The sequence below is a fragment of the Bos indicus x Bos taurus genome, chromosome 5 (genome assembly GCF_003369695.1).
Source record: "Bos indicus x Bos taurus breed Angus x Brahman F1 hybrid chromosome 5, Bos_hybrid_MaternalHap_v2.0, whole genome shotgun sequence".
Lineage (NCBI taxonomy): Eukaryota > Metazoa > Chordata > Mammalia > Artiodactyla > Bovidae > Bos > Bos indicus x Bos taurus.
The window spans coordinates 109,239,275-109,258,010 of NC_040080.1; the positions used below are offsets into that span (position 1 = coordinate 109,239,275).

Sequence of the window (18,736 nt, forward strand, 5' to 3'; positions counted from 1 at the left end):
CCTCTTACCCATTTTACTAAGTAATTAGAAGTTTGGCACCTGCATTACAGACATTCAGTAATATTTTTGAAGTACTAACTGCAGATCCAGCTGGTATCTTAAGATGCTGTCTAAGACTGTCTTTCTCTGGCCTTTTAATTTTGATGTGTCCAGCTGTTTCTCCACATGTTAGGTAACTGGACTTATCAACATGCCTTGCCATTTGTTTGCTTTCCCATTCTCTCTGTTTTATCTTTCTCACTTATCTTCTGTGATGCAGTCGATAGTCCTCCTTTTCTCCTATGGGCACACATGCTAAATCATTTCAGTTGTGTCTGACTCTTTGCCACCCTTTGAACTGTAGCCCACCAGGCTCCTCTGTCATGGGATTCTCCAGGCAAGAATACTGGAGTGGATTGTCATGCCTTCATGCAGGGAATCTTCTCAACCCAGGGATTGAAGCTGAGTCCCTTTTGTCTCCTGCATTGCAGGCAGGTTCTTTACCACTAGCACCACCTTTTGTCTAATGTGACATTTGCATTCCCAAGTGTCATGAGTTACGCAAAATCACAAAATAAAAAACACAGAGCTCATGGGGGAAAGGGGTTTGCAGCACAGCTTAGTGACTTCGAAAAGAAATAGAATACTAGTAAAACTGGTAGCACAGTTTTACCCATGTTAAATGGTTAAGAATTGCATAGCTATGATAAATTTAACTCTTTACCTTGAAAAAGATGTGAAGTTTGCTTATTAAAGTGGGTGTCGGCAGGGGTATAACTGTGAGCTGTTGTGAAGTGGTGGAAGGAGCGGGTAAGTAAAATCGGACAGGTGTACAGATATGGATGGGTTAACCCGAACTGCTCCCTGAAGTGTGAGTTCGGTGTTTGATGCTTGAGAAATGAGCATGTGTGGCATTTTGATTAATATATTCCTACACTGATTGATTCAGCAAGGTCTGTTTTTCTGCGTTCGGCCAGTGATTCTCAAGAATGAGATTGCACGTGAGAAAACACAAATTACATTATGTTCAATTTGTTCCTTAATGTATTTATCATGCTAGAACAAATTCACATTTCTCAAACAGGCATTCTAGCAGAATTGATAATACTTTCTTTGCTCTCTCTCCATTCTTTCCTATTTCTGCTTGATTGTAATCTTTTTGTTTTAGCACTTATTTCTCCCCAGTTCCTGCACTGTCTTCACCACAAAACTCCAGTGCAGTTTGGCTGTAGGGCATCAGTCTGAAGACATGGATCACCCTGGTTTCCAGGCAGCCCCTTCAAAAAGAGGACAAATCAGTCTCAAATTATTTAAACTCTTTCAGCCTCTTTCCTGTGGATTGTGCACACTCATAACTTTTATGTTGATAGCAATATAGAAAGCAAGACTTTTCTATGCCATACCTTTGTTCCAACAAGGTCAGATTCACAATAGGAATAATCTTATTTAAAAGAAAAATGTTGTGTAAGCTCATTTACTGAGTGTCATTGAAAATTAATTGCAAATTCATAAAGGATCTTGAATAAAAGTAGAAAATATTACATAGTTTCTTACTAATGATAGGCTGTGTTACATAAATATAATATTATTTTATAATAAATTTCATATGTAATTGATTAAAAATAGCTGCCACTTACTGAATGCTTAGGGTTTACCTGTGTTTTGTGCTAAACTGTGTATAATGTGTATATAGTAGCTTCCAGTTCAAATGCGCCTTTTAACCTACTTGAAAATTACTGGTCTACTTTTATATTTTAACGTCAATTAAGAGTTTTCTCAGAAGCTTAGTTTTCCTCCAAAGTTAGTTCTATTAGAGTTCTTACTGTTCAGTACGAAATGTTTATCAGTCTTAGGTCTTTAAGGTCATGGATTTCAAATTAAAGAGGTAGATAATTCTCGGTGTCATTTCTTTCTTTTTTCCCACAGCGATTGTCCAATGGTTCTATAGACTCAACTGATGAAACAAGTCAAATAGTCGAACTACAAGAATTGCTTGAAAAACAAAACTATGAAATGGCCCAAATGAAAGAACGTTTAGCAGCCCTTTCTTCCCGAGTGGGAGAGGTGGAACAGGAAGCTGAGACAGCAAGAAAGGATCTCATTAAAACAGAAGAAATGAACACTAAGTATCAGAGGGACATTAGGGAGGTAAGTGATTCATAACACTTTCAGTCTCTGCTTCCTAAATGCTGCCTCTGAGATATTTTTCCATAATTTCCACTGATGGCATGTGCTCATATATTTTCCCAAAAGATCATAAATTGGAATACATTATGTTAGTTATGAAACTTATTCACTAAGGCAAAAATAGTTTATTTCATCACTTCTCTAAATATGTACAGAAAGAAAATGTTGGTAGCAAGTCTCAGAATTAATGAAAACTATAGTTTTTTTAATGAATTTTTAAAAGTTTAAGCTGTTAATTTTAAATAACCCTAGATTTGGGTATGAATAATGAATTGCTGTACTCTTAGCAGATGGGAATACCCACAGACATTACTTTAAAAATGTCTCTCTTATTTTGGTTTTGTATCTATGAATGTGAATGTACATGTGTGACAGTGGGAACCTTTCTTTTTCTATATATTCAGTTCTTCCTAAATGTAACATCACTTCATCTATTTGAAAAAGAGTACTTTATGACAAAAGTTACAAGATGTCTTATTTGTGACATTGCGGGATCATTTTACCAACTAAAGTGCAAAGTTTAGAATCTTCATTTTATCACTCCATTTAATTAAAAAGAAAAATTATCTACATTCATGAACTTTTTATGATTTTCACATTTTCCATTTTACATGTTCTTTTAAATCACATTTTTAATTTTTTTATCTTTTGTGTTTCATTAATTAGCTATTATTGGAGTTGACTCTGTGTATCCAATTCTTTTCTTCCCATTCTCCTTTGAGCCCCTTTTATCTGTCATACTTTTGCTTCCACAGTCCCGTCAAAACAGTTCTTATTTAGTTTAACTTCCATGTTGCTAAATCCAGGAGCCACTTCTCAGTCCTTTGAAGCACTTGATCTGATTCCTGATATACTTTTTCATCCTGCTACTAGCACACTACACTCTTCCTGATTTTCCTGCATTTTTGCTTGCTACCCCTGTCTCAGGCTGCTTTACGTTCTCTGCTTCTCATCCCTAACTGTGGAAAGCCTTCCCTCTTCAATCAGCCTTAACGCCCCTGGTAAATCCATGCTGTTTCATAGCTCCAAAAACTACCCATGGCCTTATGATTCCCAGTTTATATCTGCAGCTTATCTGTCTCTCCTGATTTCCAGATGCCTGAATCTAGATCTCTAATGGGGGTCTCAAAATTAACATCCTCAAGACTGGTTTATTGCTATTCCCCCTAAGAAGTCAGATTTATTTGCAGCCTTACTTATCGCAGCTGATGGCAATACTACTTATTGGTGTTCAGACCAAAAACCTTGGAACTGTCCTTGGTACCTCTCTTTCACTCACACTGTATTTGATACATCCACAAAGCGTATTACTTCCAACTTCAAAATGAGTTTGTCACATGACCTCTTGCCACAGTCTTCGTGGCTCTTGCTTACTCCACACAGCAATCTTCTGCCATTAGAGCATCATGATAATGTATACTCAGCACTGCAGCCTGAGTAACCTGTTACCGTGTAAGTCAGCTCAAGTCACTTTCTCCTCGAAGCTCTTCAATGACTACCTATTCTACTTATAGTAAAAGCAAGGTCCTTGCGGGGGTCTACAATCATACTATCTCACTGCCACCCTCTGACCTCTTGGAACTCTACTCTTTCCCTTTACTCCATTCAATTCAGTTACTGTGGCCTCTTAAACAAGCCAGATCTATTCTGTTGCATTTTCTTTTCCTTCTGCTTTTTACTCAAATGTCTTCTCAGTGGAGCACTCTCTAAACCTAGTGTTTATAAATATACACTCTCCTTCTTTCATTTTTTAAAAATCTCACAGAATTGCTGCCATCTGACAGCAGCATATACTTTACTGATTTACTTGTTTGTCATATGCCTCCCTCTCCAATGTACATAAATATTCATAAGAGCTGGGATTTTGTGTTTTGCCTAGTTTTGTTCATTGCTCTATTTTAATCACATATACAACTATTGAGTATATAATAGGCACTCAAAAGCTCTTTGTTGAAAGAATGGATATTTATGAGTGTTTGGTGTAAACATCGAAAGGCATGGATGAAACCAGGATATGTCTGCAAACAATGCCTACTATCTCAGAGTAAGATAGATGATCCATGAAGTGAGAGACCAATCTGCCACTGCTTAGATAATGCTCTCTATGCCTTTATATTGGAGAAGGAAATGGAAACCCACTCCAGTGTTCTTGCCTGGAGAATCCCATGGACAGAGGAGCCTGGCAGGCTATGGTCCATGGGGTCACATACAGTAAGACATGACTGAAGCAACTTAGCATGAATGCCCGCCTTTGTATGAATTAACAGTTCACAAATGCATCTCTCATCTTCACTCCTTCCAGCACTCAAACTCAGATAATTTATAAAGTAGGCGAAGTGTAACCTCTCTTCTGTATTACTGTTATGAAATGCTACAATTTTTGAGCAGTAAACCACCAGGGCCATTCTTGAACTTTTAATCATTTTCTACTTCTTCATCTCTTAGTCTCACAGAATTAGCAGTGTTTTGTTTTATTTTGTTTTCACTTAACACTCACCTGTTCTATTTACACTTGTTTAATCCAGTGTCAACTTAGACAGCATATTAAAAGGCAGAGACATTACTTTGTCAACAGAGGTCTGTCTAGTCAAGGCTATGGTTTTTCCAGTAGTCATGCATGGATGTGAGAGCTGGGCTATAAAGAAAGCTGAGTGCTGAAGAATTGATGCTTTTTAACTGCGGTGTTGGAGAAGACCCTTGAGAGTCCCTTGGACTGCAAGGAGATCTAACCAGTCCATCCTAAAGGAAATCAGTCCTGAGTGTTCATTGGAAGGAATGATGTTGAAGCAGAAACTCCAATGCCTTGGCCACCTGATGCGAAGAGCTGATTTATTTGAAAAGACCCTGATCCTGGGAAAGATTGAAGGCAGGAGGAGAAGGGGACGACAGAGGATGAGATGGTTGGATGGCATCACTGACTCAATGGACATGAGTTTGGGTGAACTACGGGAGTTGGTGATGGACAGGGAGGCCTGGCGTGCTGCAGTCAAGAGTCAGACACGACTGAGCGACTGAACTGAACTGAATCCAGTGTCGCTCGCAGATAGAGCCCAGTATCCCCAGCTACCCGTTTCTTATGATCTATGTAAAAATAAAACTTTGATTCTAAATAGTTTGGATGTAGGTGACAAAAAGTTGAGTCAGATTTAAAATATCAGTCACATATTTGATGCCGGATATTTTTGTTCAAATTAGGAATTCCTTTCAATAGCTAAGGTGTGTTCTGCTTTCAGAAGGAATTCTTTTAAAATAGAACTATTCTTATCAGCTCATAATTTCTATGTAGTTATAATATAGAAAGGTTTCATGAGAAAGGAATATTTCTCATCATTCACATTTGAGGGAGAGTGGTGCAAACACAAATGCTTCCAGAGCTCAGGCAAACAATATAACTGTGTAAAGAGGAGATGCATACAGTAGGAAGTGATAGGGTTAATGAGATCCGGACGAGGAACCTATATTCTGCCTGTCTTTTGGATGCGTCGTGTGTGTGTGTGTATTAAGGACACTGTGAAGGCCAAATAAATTATGTCCCATAACATCCAGGTCACAGGCCCTGGGGCTCTGGTTTGCTGCTAGAAATCACTTGAGAAGCGACCTTGGAATCTATTCCAGATGGATTATGTTTAATTTCTTTCATTTCTCCTGTCCTATAGGGAAGATACTTCTAATTGTGCCATTTTTCTCAGGTTATGTAAATAACTTGTCCAAGGCCTACCCACTGTTCTCCCAACACACCACTTCCCCACTTCCCAGCACCATAAAGGATGGAAGACTATTCCATCTTCAGAATCCGTGCTTCTTCCATTAGGGGTAGCTTCGAAATCAGCAAGATGCAATCATTTATTCAGAGATAGCAGCCATCAAAAAGAATGCAGCTCACTATAACTACTTCCTATATTATCAAGCCTTTTACCTTTTATATAAGCAAGAAAATATGAAAATCATGTACTTTCAAAAGGTATCATATAAACATTAAAAATTTCAGACTTTGCTTTGTATCCTTGTCTACTAACTTGCAAGCTACAAAGACTACTAGCTTGCAAGATTTCTAAGTAGAAAACAAAATAAGGTGATCCTCCTTGCTATCTCTATAATGCTGCCAGCACAGTATCATTTATATATGATATACACAATAAATATTTGTCTAATTAAGAAAAAATAGAGAATAGGAAAAATTGACCATAAAATTAAAAACTTCAATGCAGTTGCTGTGCATATGCATAGTCGAATATATCTGAAACAAATTGTGTGCTTATCTTTCATTAATGGTTTCAGACTGTATTTTAGCAAATATTCTTTGTCAAGAAATAAATCTATTCAAAATTAATTTTTAAGTTTCATCTTAAGTGCTCCTTAAATTAACTGTAGCCTGTTAGAGTAGGGGCTTGGTTGAAGCTTTGCACAGGACTCACACTAGAAAATATAGTCAGTCTCATGACAGAGACTGAATTACCTCTCCACTCTTTAAAAAAGGCTACTAGCTAGTAGTAATGAGTAATAGTAATACCTCCTTAAACATATTGCTAAGTAAAGAGTTAAAATTTTCTGTGAAGTATTTCAGTTATATTTTATTTTGTGAATAAAAACAGCTCATCACTCTAACTTCTTAAGAGCTCTTTGAATGTTCCCTAAGTGATTGTATGAATGACTACATATAATTTAATCTTTTCTGTTATCTGAAACATGGAGTTATATTTTTTCACTTTAGTAACTCTAAGTTATTATAGAATTACATTTATTTGTTATAATAAAATATAGTCTATAACCTTCAAGTCAAGAGAAAATTAATTATGCAGTTTTCTCCCTTTTTTAGGCTGAAGTTTTTAGGAACTAGGAAAAACTTTCTTGCTTAGAATTTCTTAGTAATACACAAGGAAAAGATATTTCTCCAACTTGTAAATTCAAAATTTATTTTTGGCAACACAGCCTGTAGTTATAAATTGAATCTCCTATATGAATCATTGAATTAAAAGTGAAATACCGAAGTCCCATCCAATGACTCTTACACATAACATATGTCATAGTCAGATCAGCTATTAATAATTGTAGGTATAATAGTAATAAAAATAATACATAAATAATAACAAAAAGCTATTATTTATTGAGTGGGTATTGTACATGATAATAAAAAAGAAGCTAGCATTTACTGAGTGTGTATTATATACAGGACATCATGCAAAGCACTTACAATATTATATCATGACAGTGTTACGTAGTAGGTATTAATATCCCAACCAAAGTCCAAATTTTAAGAAAAAGAAGATGACACATAGAAAAATTAAGCAATGCGTACCTAGAGCAGAGCTAATAAGTATCAAAAACTAGGATTAAAAGCAAGTATATGCTACTTCATAGTCACATTCTGAAGAAGCACGTGTATGCCTTTAACTGAATTTTGTAAGACATTTATATATGTAAACTAGGTTTAGAATTTTTTCTTGGGCTACAAAATTGACATAATATTCCCAGAGTTCTGAATGAAAACAAAATTAACACTATGATATATAACAATACGATTAATAATTGTAGCCACTCTGAAGGAATACTCTGAAAACCCTACCATCGTTGGACTAAAAAATATAGAAAATAGAGTAAGTCTAAATTTTAAGGAAAAGTTTTTTGAATTGTAGCTTCTGTTTGGATGGCTATGATCTAGGGAAGTGTATATACTGTTGAAAAAAATAATTTGGATGATTTTTGACAAATTGATGGATTAATTTTCACACTTTTGAACATTAGTATAAATACAAATAACCAAAGAGGTGTTAATTTGGTCTTGAAGTTCGGTAGGATTAAGGTAGTCAAAGAAGGCAACAAAGCCTAATTTCAATCCTTTTAGCCATTACTTTCGGTATTTCTCTCTTATTTAAACTTAACCTAGATGTCTAAAAAAATTATCAGCTGTGGTTTTAAAGACTGAAATGCTCTGAGACTTTCTGAGCCAAAAAAATGTTACCTTTATATTAATTGTTGTTTGACAAGTCGTAAAGTCTTAAAGGCTTCTGTGAGAGGTATTTAAAGTACTTTGAGACCTGGTTCATGCCCTTCAAAGGCTGCATTTAAAAAAGAAGTATTACTAGTAGTAGTAGCAGCAATGAAAGAAAGGAGATCTAACAGAAACCTTTAAGTGCCTTTTGATTTGAAAACAAAAGAAAAAATCATTTTGCCGTATTCTACAGGAAGGAAAACATGCAGTTGCGCTTCTGCTTTGGATATGGTTGTGATCGCTTACCTTTAGTTCCTCCGTTCTGGGTGTGGACATTCCCTAGGAGTGAAGTTGGGGTCTGAGATTCTATTGCAGCTTTAGAGCTTCCACAGGCAGACAAGTTTTCAGAGGAGTGCCGCTGTCCTCTAGAACTGCTTCTATGCTATGCTGAGTCACTTCAGTCGTGTCCGACTCTGTGCGACCCCACAGACGGCAGCCCATCAGGCTCCACCATCCCTGGGATATTCCAGGCAAGAACACTGGAGTGGGTTGCCATTTCCTTCTCCAATGCATGAAAGTGAAAAGTGAAAGTGAAGTCGCTCAGTTGTGTCCGACTCTTAGCGACCCCATGGACTGCAGCCCACCAGGCTCCTCTGTCCATGGGATTCTCCAGGCAAGAGTACTGGAGTGGGGTGCCATTGCCTTCTCCAGAACTGCTTCTAGTCTTATATAACTGCTTGCGTTAAGTGATATTTATTAAAGACAGTACTAAAGAGCTATATTTTATATTTGAGGCATGTAATTTCTAAACTAGAGTGGGTGAAAATCCTATTAATTTAAAACATGTATAGAAAACAGTTTTAATATGATCATAAAACCAGTTCTTACAATTTAAAAGTTCTTTACTTTAAAAAGAACCAACTTTCTGAAAGGAAACTTTCACTGACTTTTTTTTTTTTTTTTTGGTGAGCTTAAAAAGCCCTATGTCAGTTATAACTTCCTTTATACCAGTTTAGTGTGATAAAGTGTAATTTTCCAATATGAGATGCTGGCTTAAATAAATTTGACTTTGGATATTAAGGGTATTTTTAACATAGGTAGTTTTAGCAAAGAATTGTATTGCTTTTTGATAAGCTTAAAAATTATTTGGACTAGTGGGTGATAGGGTTGAGGATTTTTCTATTACTAAAAGAATTCCCAAAAGAACAGACATTTTATTGAAAATGAAATTAAAAAACATGTTTTTATATATCATGAAAGCATGCTTGTAAAAGAAGCACCATATCAATGAATTTATTTCTCTAAAAATATGTTTGTTACTTAGAAATAGCAACTGATGTTGAAGTATTATTCACATGGTTACATTTGTGTTAATTTATTTTAAAAAAAATGCCAACAGTTTGGCATATGTAACAATAAAACAATTCCTTTCAACAACTTTAATTATAAAACTAAAACTGTTAGTTAATAAAATAAAACCTTTCTGTGTATAAATTGATATGATTTAAGAAATGTGTATGAGCTTCCCTCATAGCTCAGTTGGTAAAGAATCCGCCTGCAATGCAGGAGACCCCGGTTTGATTCCTGGGTTGGGAAGATCCGCTGGAGAAGAGATAGAATACCCACTCCAGTATTCTTGGGCTTCCCTTGTGGCTCAGCTGGTAAAGAATCCACCTGCAATGTGGAAGACCTGGGTTCGAACCCTGAGTTGGGAAGATCCCTGGGGAAGGGAAAGGCTATCCATTCCAGTATTCTGCTCTGGAGAATTCCATGAACTCTGTAGTTCATGGGGTCACAAAGAGTCGGCACGACTGACCAACTTTCACTTTGACTATATCTTGCTATCATATGAGGATTTTATCTGTTTTGTTCTTTCACTTCCTTTCTCTTCCATCCATCCTTCCACTATACTCATCTCAAAATTACATTCAGTGTTGTTATTGTGTGAATGTGTGTGTGTGTGTGCTCAGTCATGTCTGACTCTTTATTATGTTCATCATTATTATGACTATATAAACAGTTTCCACAAATGATCCGAGGAGTGGTTTTCAATAATATTTTCTTTTGAACAGCTTTCTGTTTCTCTAGGATTTTATTAATTACCTGATAAATTAATTTGCTTACTTAATTTTAAAGCTATGGTGAATCTTCCCATCCTCTCCAACAGTTCGGTTTCATAGTTTCAATTCAGTTATGGACAGTGGTAAAGCAAATTATTTATCTTTTTTATTTTTATTTTCTTTGAATTATCTCTTTTTCCTCTGCCCTCCACCTTTAATGTATACCAAAACTTTTATAAGCCTGTTTCATTCTTTCAGCTATTGTTTTGAGATTTACCTCTACTATCAGCTTGAAAATTCAAGAGAAAAAAGTGATCAAGATCTCTACAGTAGAAAAAGCATAAAGCCAGAATACATATAATGAGTAAACTTTGAGGGAAGGCAGAACAGCTGTTCTAAAGTGAAAGGTAGAAGTTAAGGATGTGTGGATGTGGTTAAATTTCCAGATGCTGGTGAGGGAAGTTCAGGATGCTAAAAGGCTGTCCATTTAAGGGCTTCTATTTCTCTTGGAAAATAGGAATAGAATTTATCTCTTCTGTGGGTGTGGCAGGATTGATTCTGCCTGTAGGAGAGTAAAAGAGACTGGTTAGGAACAAGTGATTAAAGAGACCTTGATAGTAATATATGGAAGCTACCGCCATCTCCTCAGTTTTAGGCTTTTTATACAAAAATGGAGAAGGAACCCACTCCAGCTTTCTTGCCTAGAGAATTCCATGGACAGAGGAGCCTGACAGGCTACAGTCCATAGGGTCGCAAGGGTCAGACACAACTTAGAGGCTAAACCACCAACATGTAAAAGCGTTTTCCGAATTATCAGAAAACCACACCAAGCCCAAGGTGTTCACTTCTGGAGCTGATTTTCCCCAATAGCTCAAAGAAGTAGGTTATCTGCCTATTAATAAATTCTCATCTAGGCTCTTTGGAAGATAAAATTATGTCCATGTTATCTGTGAATTATATGGTTTAAAAGTATTGCTTAATGTAATATTTAATATATTTATAATATAATATTTAGAATTATTGCTCCTTTTGCACCAATAGTTGATTTTTCCCCTAGAGATCTGTGTTTGTTGAAGTCTCTAAATTCTTTTTCAATTGAAAAATAACATATTCCAATTAAACAAGGGAAATGGTTAAGTTCCAAAGTAAATTTGTCAATTCATTTGTGTGACTCAAGTTTACTTTTTATTTCATTTTTGCCCTGTTTTAACCACTGAGTTATTCTTACTTATAAATGAAGATACGGATACTGATGATATTTATTATCGTCATTTGAAAATTCCTATGCAATTTGGAACTGCAGGTACCATTGTGCCAATTTTATGGTTTGTAACTCTATCCATATTTGTACTTATCTCTACTGTATAACGAGCTAATTTTTCTGCCACTTCTTTTCTAAGAATACCAGTTGTGCAGTAGGTAGATTTAAAATGTACTTTGTTGCATTCTCAAAGAGACAATGCTTTTTGCTAACCCAAGATGCAAGAATTCTGACAGATAAGCTGAGAAAATACATATGAAATCCTGCATCCCTTTTATGAAAAGAAAAGAATGAAATTTACCTCAAGGAAGCAATAGTTTTTTTTTTTTTTAATATCTTACTATTTTATTTAAATGATAAGATAATACACAAACTGAGAATCTGATTTGATTTTTTAATTATTTTCATTTTAGGCTATGGCTCAGAAGGAAGACATGGAAGAAAGAATCACGACCCTTGAGAAGCGTTACCTCAGTGCTCAGAGAGAATCTACCTCCATACATGACATGAATGACAAACTAGAGAATGAATTAGCGAATAAAGAGGCCATCCTACGGCAGGTTCAGTATCTCCACCTTGGTTTCGTTCTGGTCTGTATGTGTTCTCACCATTCTCACAAAACATGGAGTACGTAAACTATGGTATTCCTTAGCAGTAAATTATTCTCTGCAATTTAGAATCAAACTAACTAAATAGATGTGATTTTCAGTATATAATCTAGAAATTTGTCTTAAAAATTATGATTAAGATTTACTTTGGATCTGGACATGAACCAGAAACTGTGGTAACCAATATATATATATATATATATATATATATATACACACACACACACACACACACACACACACACACACACACACACATATATATATAAAACCTCACTTAAATCCAACCACCACATGTAAGTACAATTATTATAGTGTAAAGGATAATAATTATTATACAATTATTTTACTGAGAGTAAAATAAGTACATTTATTATACAGAGGAAACTCAGGTTCAGAGTACATGACTGCCTTCCCAGGGTCACAAGTACAGCAATTGCAGAGTCAATAATGGAAGCCTAGGTCTATCCAGCTCTGGAGAAGGAATGGGCAAACTATAGCCCACATGCCAAAACTATGGCTCTGTTTTACAAGTATAGTTTTATCAAAACATAACCATACCCATTCATTTAATCATCATCTCTGACTGCTTTTGTGCTACAATAGTAGAATTGAATAGTTGAATCAGAGACTTTGTGATACACAGAGCCTGGAGTATTTACTATCGGGTCTTTAGCAGAAAAAGTTAGCCAACTTCATCTCTAGAGCCTGAACTCTCAACCACTGTGATCCGTTCCCTCTCCTACTCTAGCTATTGTTAAGATTTTCAGTCAATTGATATTATGGTGCATTTGAGGTTTGAGTACTAAGTTGTGTCTCATTTGTCCAAGTTAATTCTCACTATTAACTTCATTCCTTTTTGCTGTTGTTGGTAAAAGGTTTTCATTTTTTATGTGCTAAATTTATTAAGGCATATTGATAAGCAATATATGAAAACAAGTGGTAGTAGTAGCTGATTTTAACTCTAGGATAAAGGCTGAAGCCCACAGCCCCTAGTGACTGGTGTTTGCTATCCTAACTGTGACAATTCAAGTGTCTCTTTCTTCATCCCTGGTTCAGATGGAAGAGAAGAATAGACAGTTACAAGAGCGTCTTGAGCTGGCTGAGCAAAAGTTGCAGCAAACTATGAGAAAAGCTGAGACCTTACCTGAAGTAGAGGCTGAATTGGCTCAGAGAATTGCAGCCCTGACAAAGGTACTACAATAAAACAATTGGTCAATCTAGATATATTAATACTTTTAGAAATGACTAGTAATCGAGATGGAATCTATAAAGATGTTCTTCAGGCTTTATGGAGTTTATATTATATTGGTCTGTTGTTTAGATGACTTTTTATATTACATATATCTTATTTATGTTGAAATGAATGATTGATAAATGAATATGATTATTTCTTTGCCTATTTAAACATTAGCAAAAACAAAGTTTCATGTTCTTATAGCTAATTTTCCATGGTAATATTTGTACATAAGAATAATCAACAAATATAAAAACATAATGATTTTAACATAGATATACATGAGACACAATAATTTAGTAAGCTTAATATAAATTGTATAGTTTTAAAAATGCAGGAAGTATCATAAGCAGTTGATTTCTTTCTGATTACAGTATGAAAAAAATTTGTTAGAAGTTGAAAATTAGATTTGTAGAGCCATAAAATCTAAAGGTATTAAATAGAGAAAGTGATTTTAATAGTTGAAATTTCTTCTGAACCAATAAAATCGATAATATTCTGAAGAATGTTCAGAATTAACTGCTCCATTATGGACGTAAAATTCTGCAATTTGCTTACTTTAGAACTTAGCAACCATTATAATGTTGTAAAGTGAAAGTGAAAGTTGCTCTGTCATGTCTGACTCTTTGCAACCCCATGGAATAGTCCATGGAATTCTCCAGGCCAGAATACTGGAGTGGGTAGCCTTTCCCTTCTCCAGGGGATCTTCCCAACCCTGGGATTGAACCCAGGTCTCCTGCATTGCAGGTGGATTCTTTACCAGCTGAGCCACCAGGGAAGCCCAAATGACTGCTCTTACCTTTCACGGTTAAATGGAAATGGCAATTGCTTCAAAGTGTATATGCATGTCACTAGAATAAAGGTCCAGATTTTGTCACTAAAAGCATGTTTGAATATTAATATCAATTCAAAAAGGTACACACGTTTTAGATGTTTAAACATTGTTGGTGAAAAGTGAAAGTGTTAGTCACTCAGTCATGTCTTGACTCTGCAACCCCATGGACTGTAGCCTGCCAGGCTCCTAGGTCATGGAAGCTTTTTTTCGTGCCATTGTAATAAATAGCTCAGATAGATATATGAACTGCAAATGATAAACTCTGATGTTAGGGATTATCCCAAACAACTGATGCAGCAAAGTAAAAGTAGGCACACATTGTTGCTTTCAGAAGAAGCACATGGTTAGAAAGAAACAGTAAACTGATGCCTGTTCATTCAAATAGGGTAGTTAATCAGATAGAGAAAGGAAAACAGTTGACAGAGTAGAAAGTATTGGAATAGTTGGGTGTCGGTAGAGTTACTGGACTAACTAGCTGAATAGAACTTTTATCTGATTAGGGTGATAAAATGTGGATCCTTCTATAGTCACAGATCAGAGTACCATAAACCATTATGGCAGTTTCAGAAATGTATGCTTTCTTTTTTTTTTTTTTATCTTGTTGTTATTTTATTTTTTTAATTAACATTTTATTTTATTTATTTTTTTGATGGTTTATTTTTATTTTATTTTTTAAATTTAATTTTATTTTATTTTTTAACTTTACAATATTGTATTGGTTTTGCCATATAAAATAAATATAAACTTATTTAATTTGAGAAATATTCTTGAAATTATATAAAAAGTACAAACAGATTAGTAGTATTCTATTTTTTTGGAAGCACATTTTAAATTACTGTAATATGGATTAAGATATGCATACTTAGGCTTTTCATCTGAGGAATATAAAGGATTTTTATAGTTATCTTATTGAATTGAAATATTTTAGAAGGAGTTAGGCAAGTGGTTAAATAATAAAAGTAACTTTTGTGATATTTTAGTATAAAATAGTCATCAATACTGTGTGAGTAAAATACAAGAACGTCTGGAATCTCTCTCCCCAAATCACAATTTAAAATTCAGCAAATTTGCCCCAAATTAACCTCTGATTGATTGAGAATAAAGCATAATTTAAAACATAATACTTGACAAATGAGGCTTTAATTAAATATCCCTAAGAATCCTTAATTTAGAATTTAAAAATAACTTAAAGTAGGTATCTCATCTGTCTCGCCCTCCATTTAATTGTATTGGGATCCTATTTGATACCTGTATTCATTTATGCAGCCAAAGTACTTCCTCAGTTTATTGGACTTCCCTGGTGGCTCAGATGGTAAAGCATCTGTCTACAATGCGGGAGACCTGGGTTCCATCCCTGGGTCGGAAAGATCCGCTGAAGAAGAAAATGGCAACCCACTCCAGTACTATTGCCTGGAAATTTCCTCCGTTTACTCCTACCTAATAATACTTTGGGCTTCCCAGATGGCTCAGAGGTTAAAGCATCTGCCTGCAATGCGGGAGACCTGGGTTCGATCCCTAGGTCAGGAAGATCCCCTGGAGAAAGAAATGGCAACCCACTCCAGTATTCTTGCCTGGAGAATCCCATGGACAGAGGAGCCTGGTGGGCTACAGTCCACGGGGTTGCAAAGAGTCAGACACGACTGAGCGACTTCACCCAGAACCTCTCCAATAATACATTACTAAAATTCTACTTCATCTAGACCTTTTGGTTTCCTCCCTTTTGAGCAGTTTTATCTCTCTTAAAATGTGTGAAGCTGCTAGAATTCACTCTGCTTGTCCTTTTTGCTGTTTTCTCTACTGACTGGCTGTGTATCAACAGATTATTTCAGATATATAGTTTTCAGATGGCCATATTTAATTCATTATTCACGCTCCTCCAGTCCTGAGATTTTGTTTTCAATTTACTCCCTCTGCTTGTAACCCTTTTATAACATTTGAAGATCAGTCTTTCAGTCTTTCATTTGCTCTCCCAAGTTTGATGGCTAAAATAATTTTTAAGCATTTTCTTATCTTCTCTTCTCAAGACCTAAAGGGACTGTCTCTAAAACCAGCTTTAGTTCATTGTTTCCATACCCGTTTGTTTTTGAAACCTTACTGTTATTGACCTCCGTAGTCTTTTTCTACTTCATAATATTTTTGACTTCTCACTAATTTATGATGTATGCTTAATTTAAATCTAGACTCCCTATCCTATGTTTTGAATGATTTTATTAACAACCTTTCATGTATTTTATTTGGTCTATATGTATTTTTTCTTTTATTATCTGCTATGTATTTTTTATTCTCTTTGGCCCTCCTCTCTTTAATTTTAATTCCTTCTCCATTTCCAAATATATTCCCCTTCTTCTCAAAACCATTTTTTCCTGTAATTTTTTCTAAAACTTTAGCTTATTTGAAAATTGTCTTGTCACATTAGAGAGTGAAACCACTATACGCCCTATATCCTATCAAGGAGTCATAAAATTGCAGACTGTTTTTGCGTGACTCTAGCATTTACATCATTTCCTTAAATTGCAGTCTTCCTCGGGTTCAGATGAACATAAATCAGTAGTGCTTGCACATTTATCCAGTGCTTGTTTAGAGATGATGTCTGAATTTACCTTTTGGTTGATAAGACAACCTTTTCTTCTGCTGGTGGTGTGTATGTATGTATGTATGTGGGCTTATGTGTAAAAATAGGTAGCTAAAGCTCAGTTAAGGCTTTCAGAAAGTCAAAAGATTTGAATGCTGGTGGCTAGGGATAAAATGAAAAATTTGGCTTCGGTGAGTGAATACACAACTAATAAACATTTTGGGCTCCCAATCTTTTGATTTATGATGTTTACTTTTTTAATTAAAATGCATATTCCCTCAGCAAGGACATAATTCATCTTGAATTTCATAAGGTATTTCATCCGTTTTTAGTACCAATAAAAAATATGAACAAAATAGTGACTTAAAAATATCAACAAAATAGTGACAGAATTCTTGTTTAATCTCTGAAGTGGAGTTTCACAGTGTTTGGTGTGTTTTCAGTCGTTAAGATGTAAACAGTAGCAGTTTTAAGGACCTTGGAAAGATATACTAACTCTACTTGTATATTGGAGTGAACAGTTTTGCAAATAGAAATGTTCATGCTTTGACTACCTTGAATCAATCACCTGACTAATTGTCATAACATTACTTGTTAAAATTTAATTTTGAGAGATTACAGATCTGTTTAAGAATTTAAAGTATATCATTTCAGTAATATTTTGACCTATATACAGTATTAATAATTGAATTATAAATTTTAAATAATATTATAAAATTGTCTTGTAGCATTTGAAGACTATGGTAGCATTCTTTATTGCTTCTGGTTGGAGATTTGGGGAGAGAAATTGTTTATTTCTTTTTTCTTCATTACTTTGCCAATTTATGAAATAAAAATATCAGAAGGAAAATCTTATAAAATATAAATGTTGAATTATAATTCACATAAGCCGATCAGTTAAATGTTAAATGTTCATTTTATAGATTAAGTTGGAATTTGTTGGATAAAATAGTACATATGCATATGAACCAATACATGAATAGGTTACTATTTCTTTTCAGGTACTGCATGACATATTTATATATAGTCTCATATTTGCATAAAGTAAGTTTCTCTGTTTTAGAATGAACTTATAAAATGTAATAGAATATGCTCTGGAGTTAAATATTGTTTATACTGATATAAGGTACTTTGGCTGTTGTGATCATTTAACTTGTAATTATGATTAAAATGTTGATGTAACTTTACATGTAATCTGTGCATAACATACTAATACAATTCAGCTATCAGCAATGTCATGTGTTGAACACTCTGCATCTGTGGTTACCTGACATTCACCTCCAAGACATGTAACTAGCCTTGTGACGGGCAAACATTAAGTGCCTCACAAAGGCACTGTCCCGCCTTTTCACTTTAGGGCACTCTTTAGTTTCCATAGCAACAAATCAATGCAGAATCGGTTTTGGAATGGCCCCTTGTGTCTTTCAGGAAAGTTCACCATAAGTATTCTTGTCCTCACGGCACTACTATCCCTTTGGTAATTTGAGGACTTTTAATCATTTTCATTTAAAATGTCAAATTAAGGCTATGTCTAAGAGTAGATGCTAAGGTTTTACACCTACAACCATAGTGTGTATTCAGAGACCAGAAGTCATTTTGTAAGTTTGCCACTGTTGCTGAGGAAACTCAATCCTGCTTGAATTGGAGAATACTCCAATTATTAATTAACCCCATAGCTTAGCTTCTTCTCTGATTTCTACAGAGTTGGGTTTATAATAAATACTGTTCCAAATTTATTTCACCTGAGATCATTGCCTTGGCCTACTCCTCAACATTGAGGTACACTGTTTCCATGATTTTTAAGTAATATAACAAACCAAAACACAAAACTTATGACAGTGTATCAGAAACATATTCTAGTGTTTGGTTTCCCATAATTCCAACGATTACATGACTCTCAGAGTTGCTTTACTTCGTTCTGTAGTAATCGTTCATCGCCAGCCATCACTAACCTTTCATACCTTAGGTTGGTAGCTTTTTATTTGAGCATATCATTGTTTTTCACTTACAACCATCAACTGCATCATGTTCACCAAATATCAGTGTAGTTCTTTCCACATAAAATTCT

At 35.0% G+C, this 18,736-nt stretch overlaps 1 protein-coding gene across 26 annotated transcripts in view; it reads left to right on the forward strand.

The window, feature by feature from the left end:
- PPFIA2 (PTPRF interacting protein alpha 2) overlaps positions 1–18,736 on the forward strand; it is a 507,997-nt gene that overhangs the window by 377,748 nt on the left and 111,513 nt on the right. For all 26 annotated transcript variants that reach the window (XR_003511286.1, XM_027543253.1, XM_027543239.1 and 23 more), the window contains 3 exons: positions 1,906–2,127; positions 11,830–11,976; positions 13,084–13,218. Coding sequence is in view for 25 of the 26 variants with exons in the window: in XM_027543253.1 (XP_027399054.1) it covers positions 1,906–2,127; positions 11,830–11,976; positions 13,084–13,218 (504 nt within the window). In the remaining variant the exon portion in view is untranslated. The remainder of the gene's footprint in view (positions 1–1,905; positions 2,128–11,829; positions 11,977–13,083; positions 13,219–18,736) is intronic.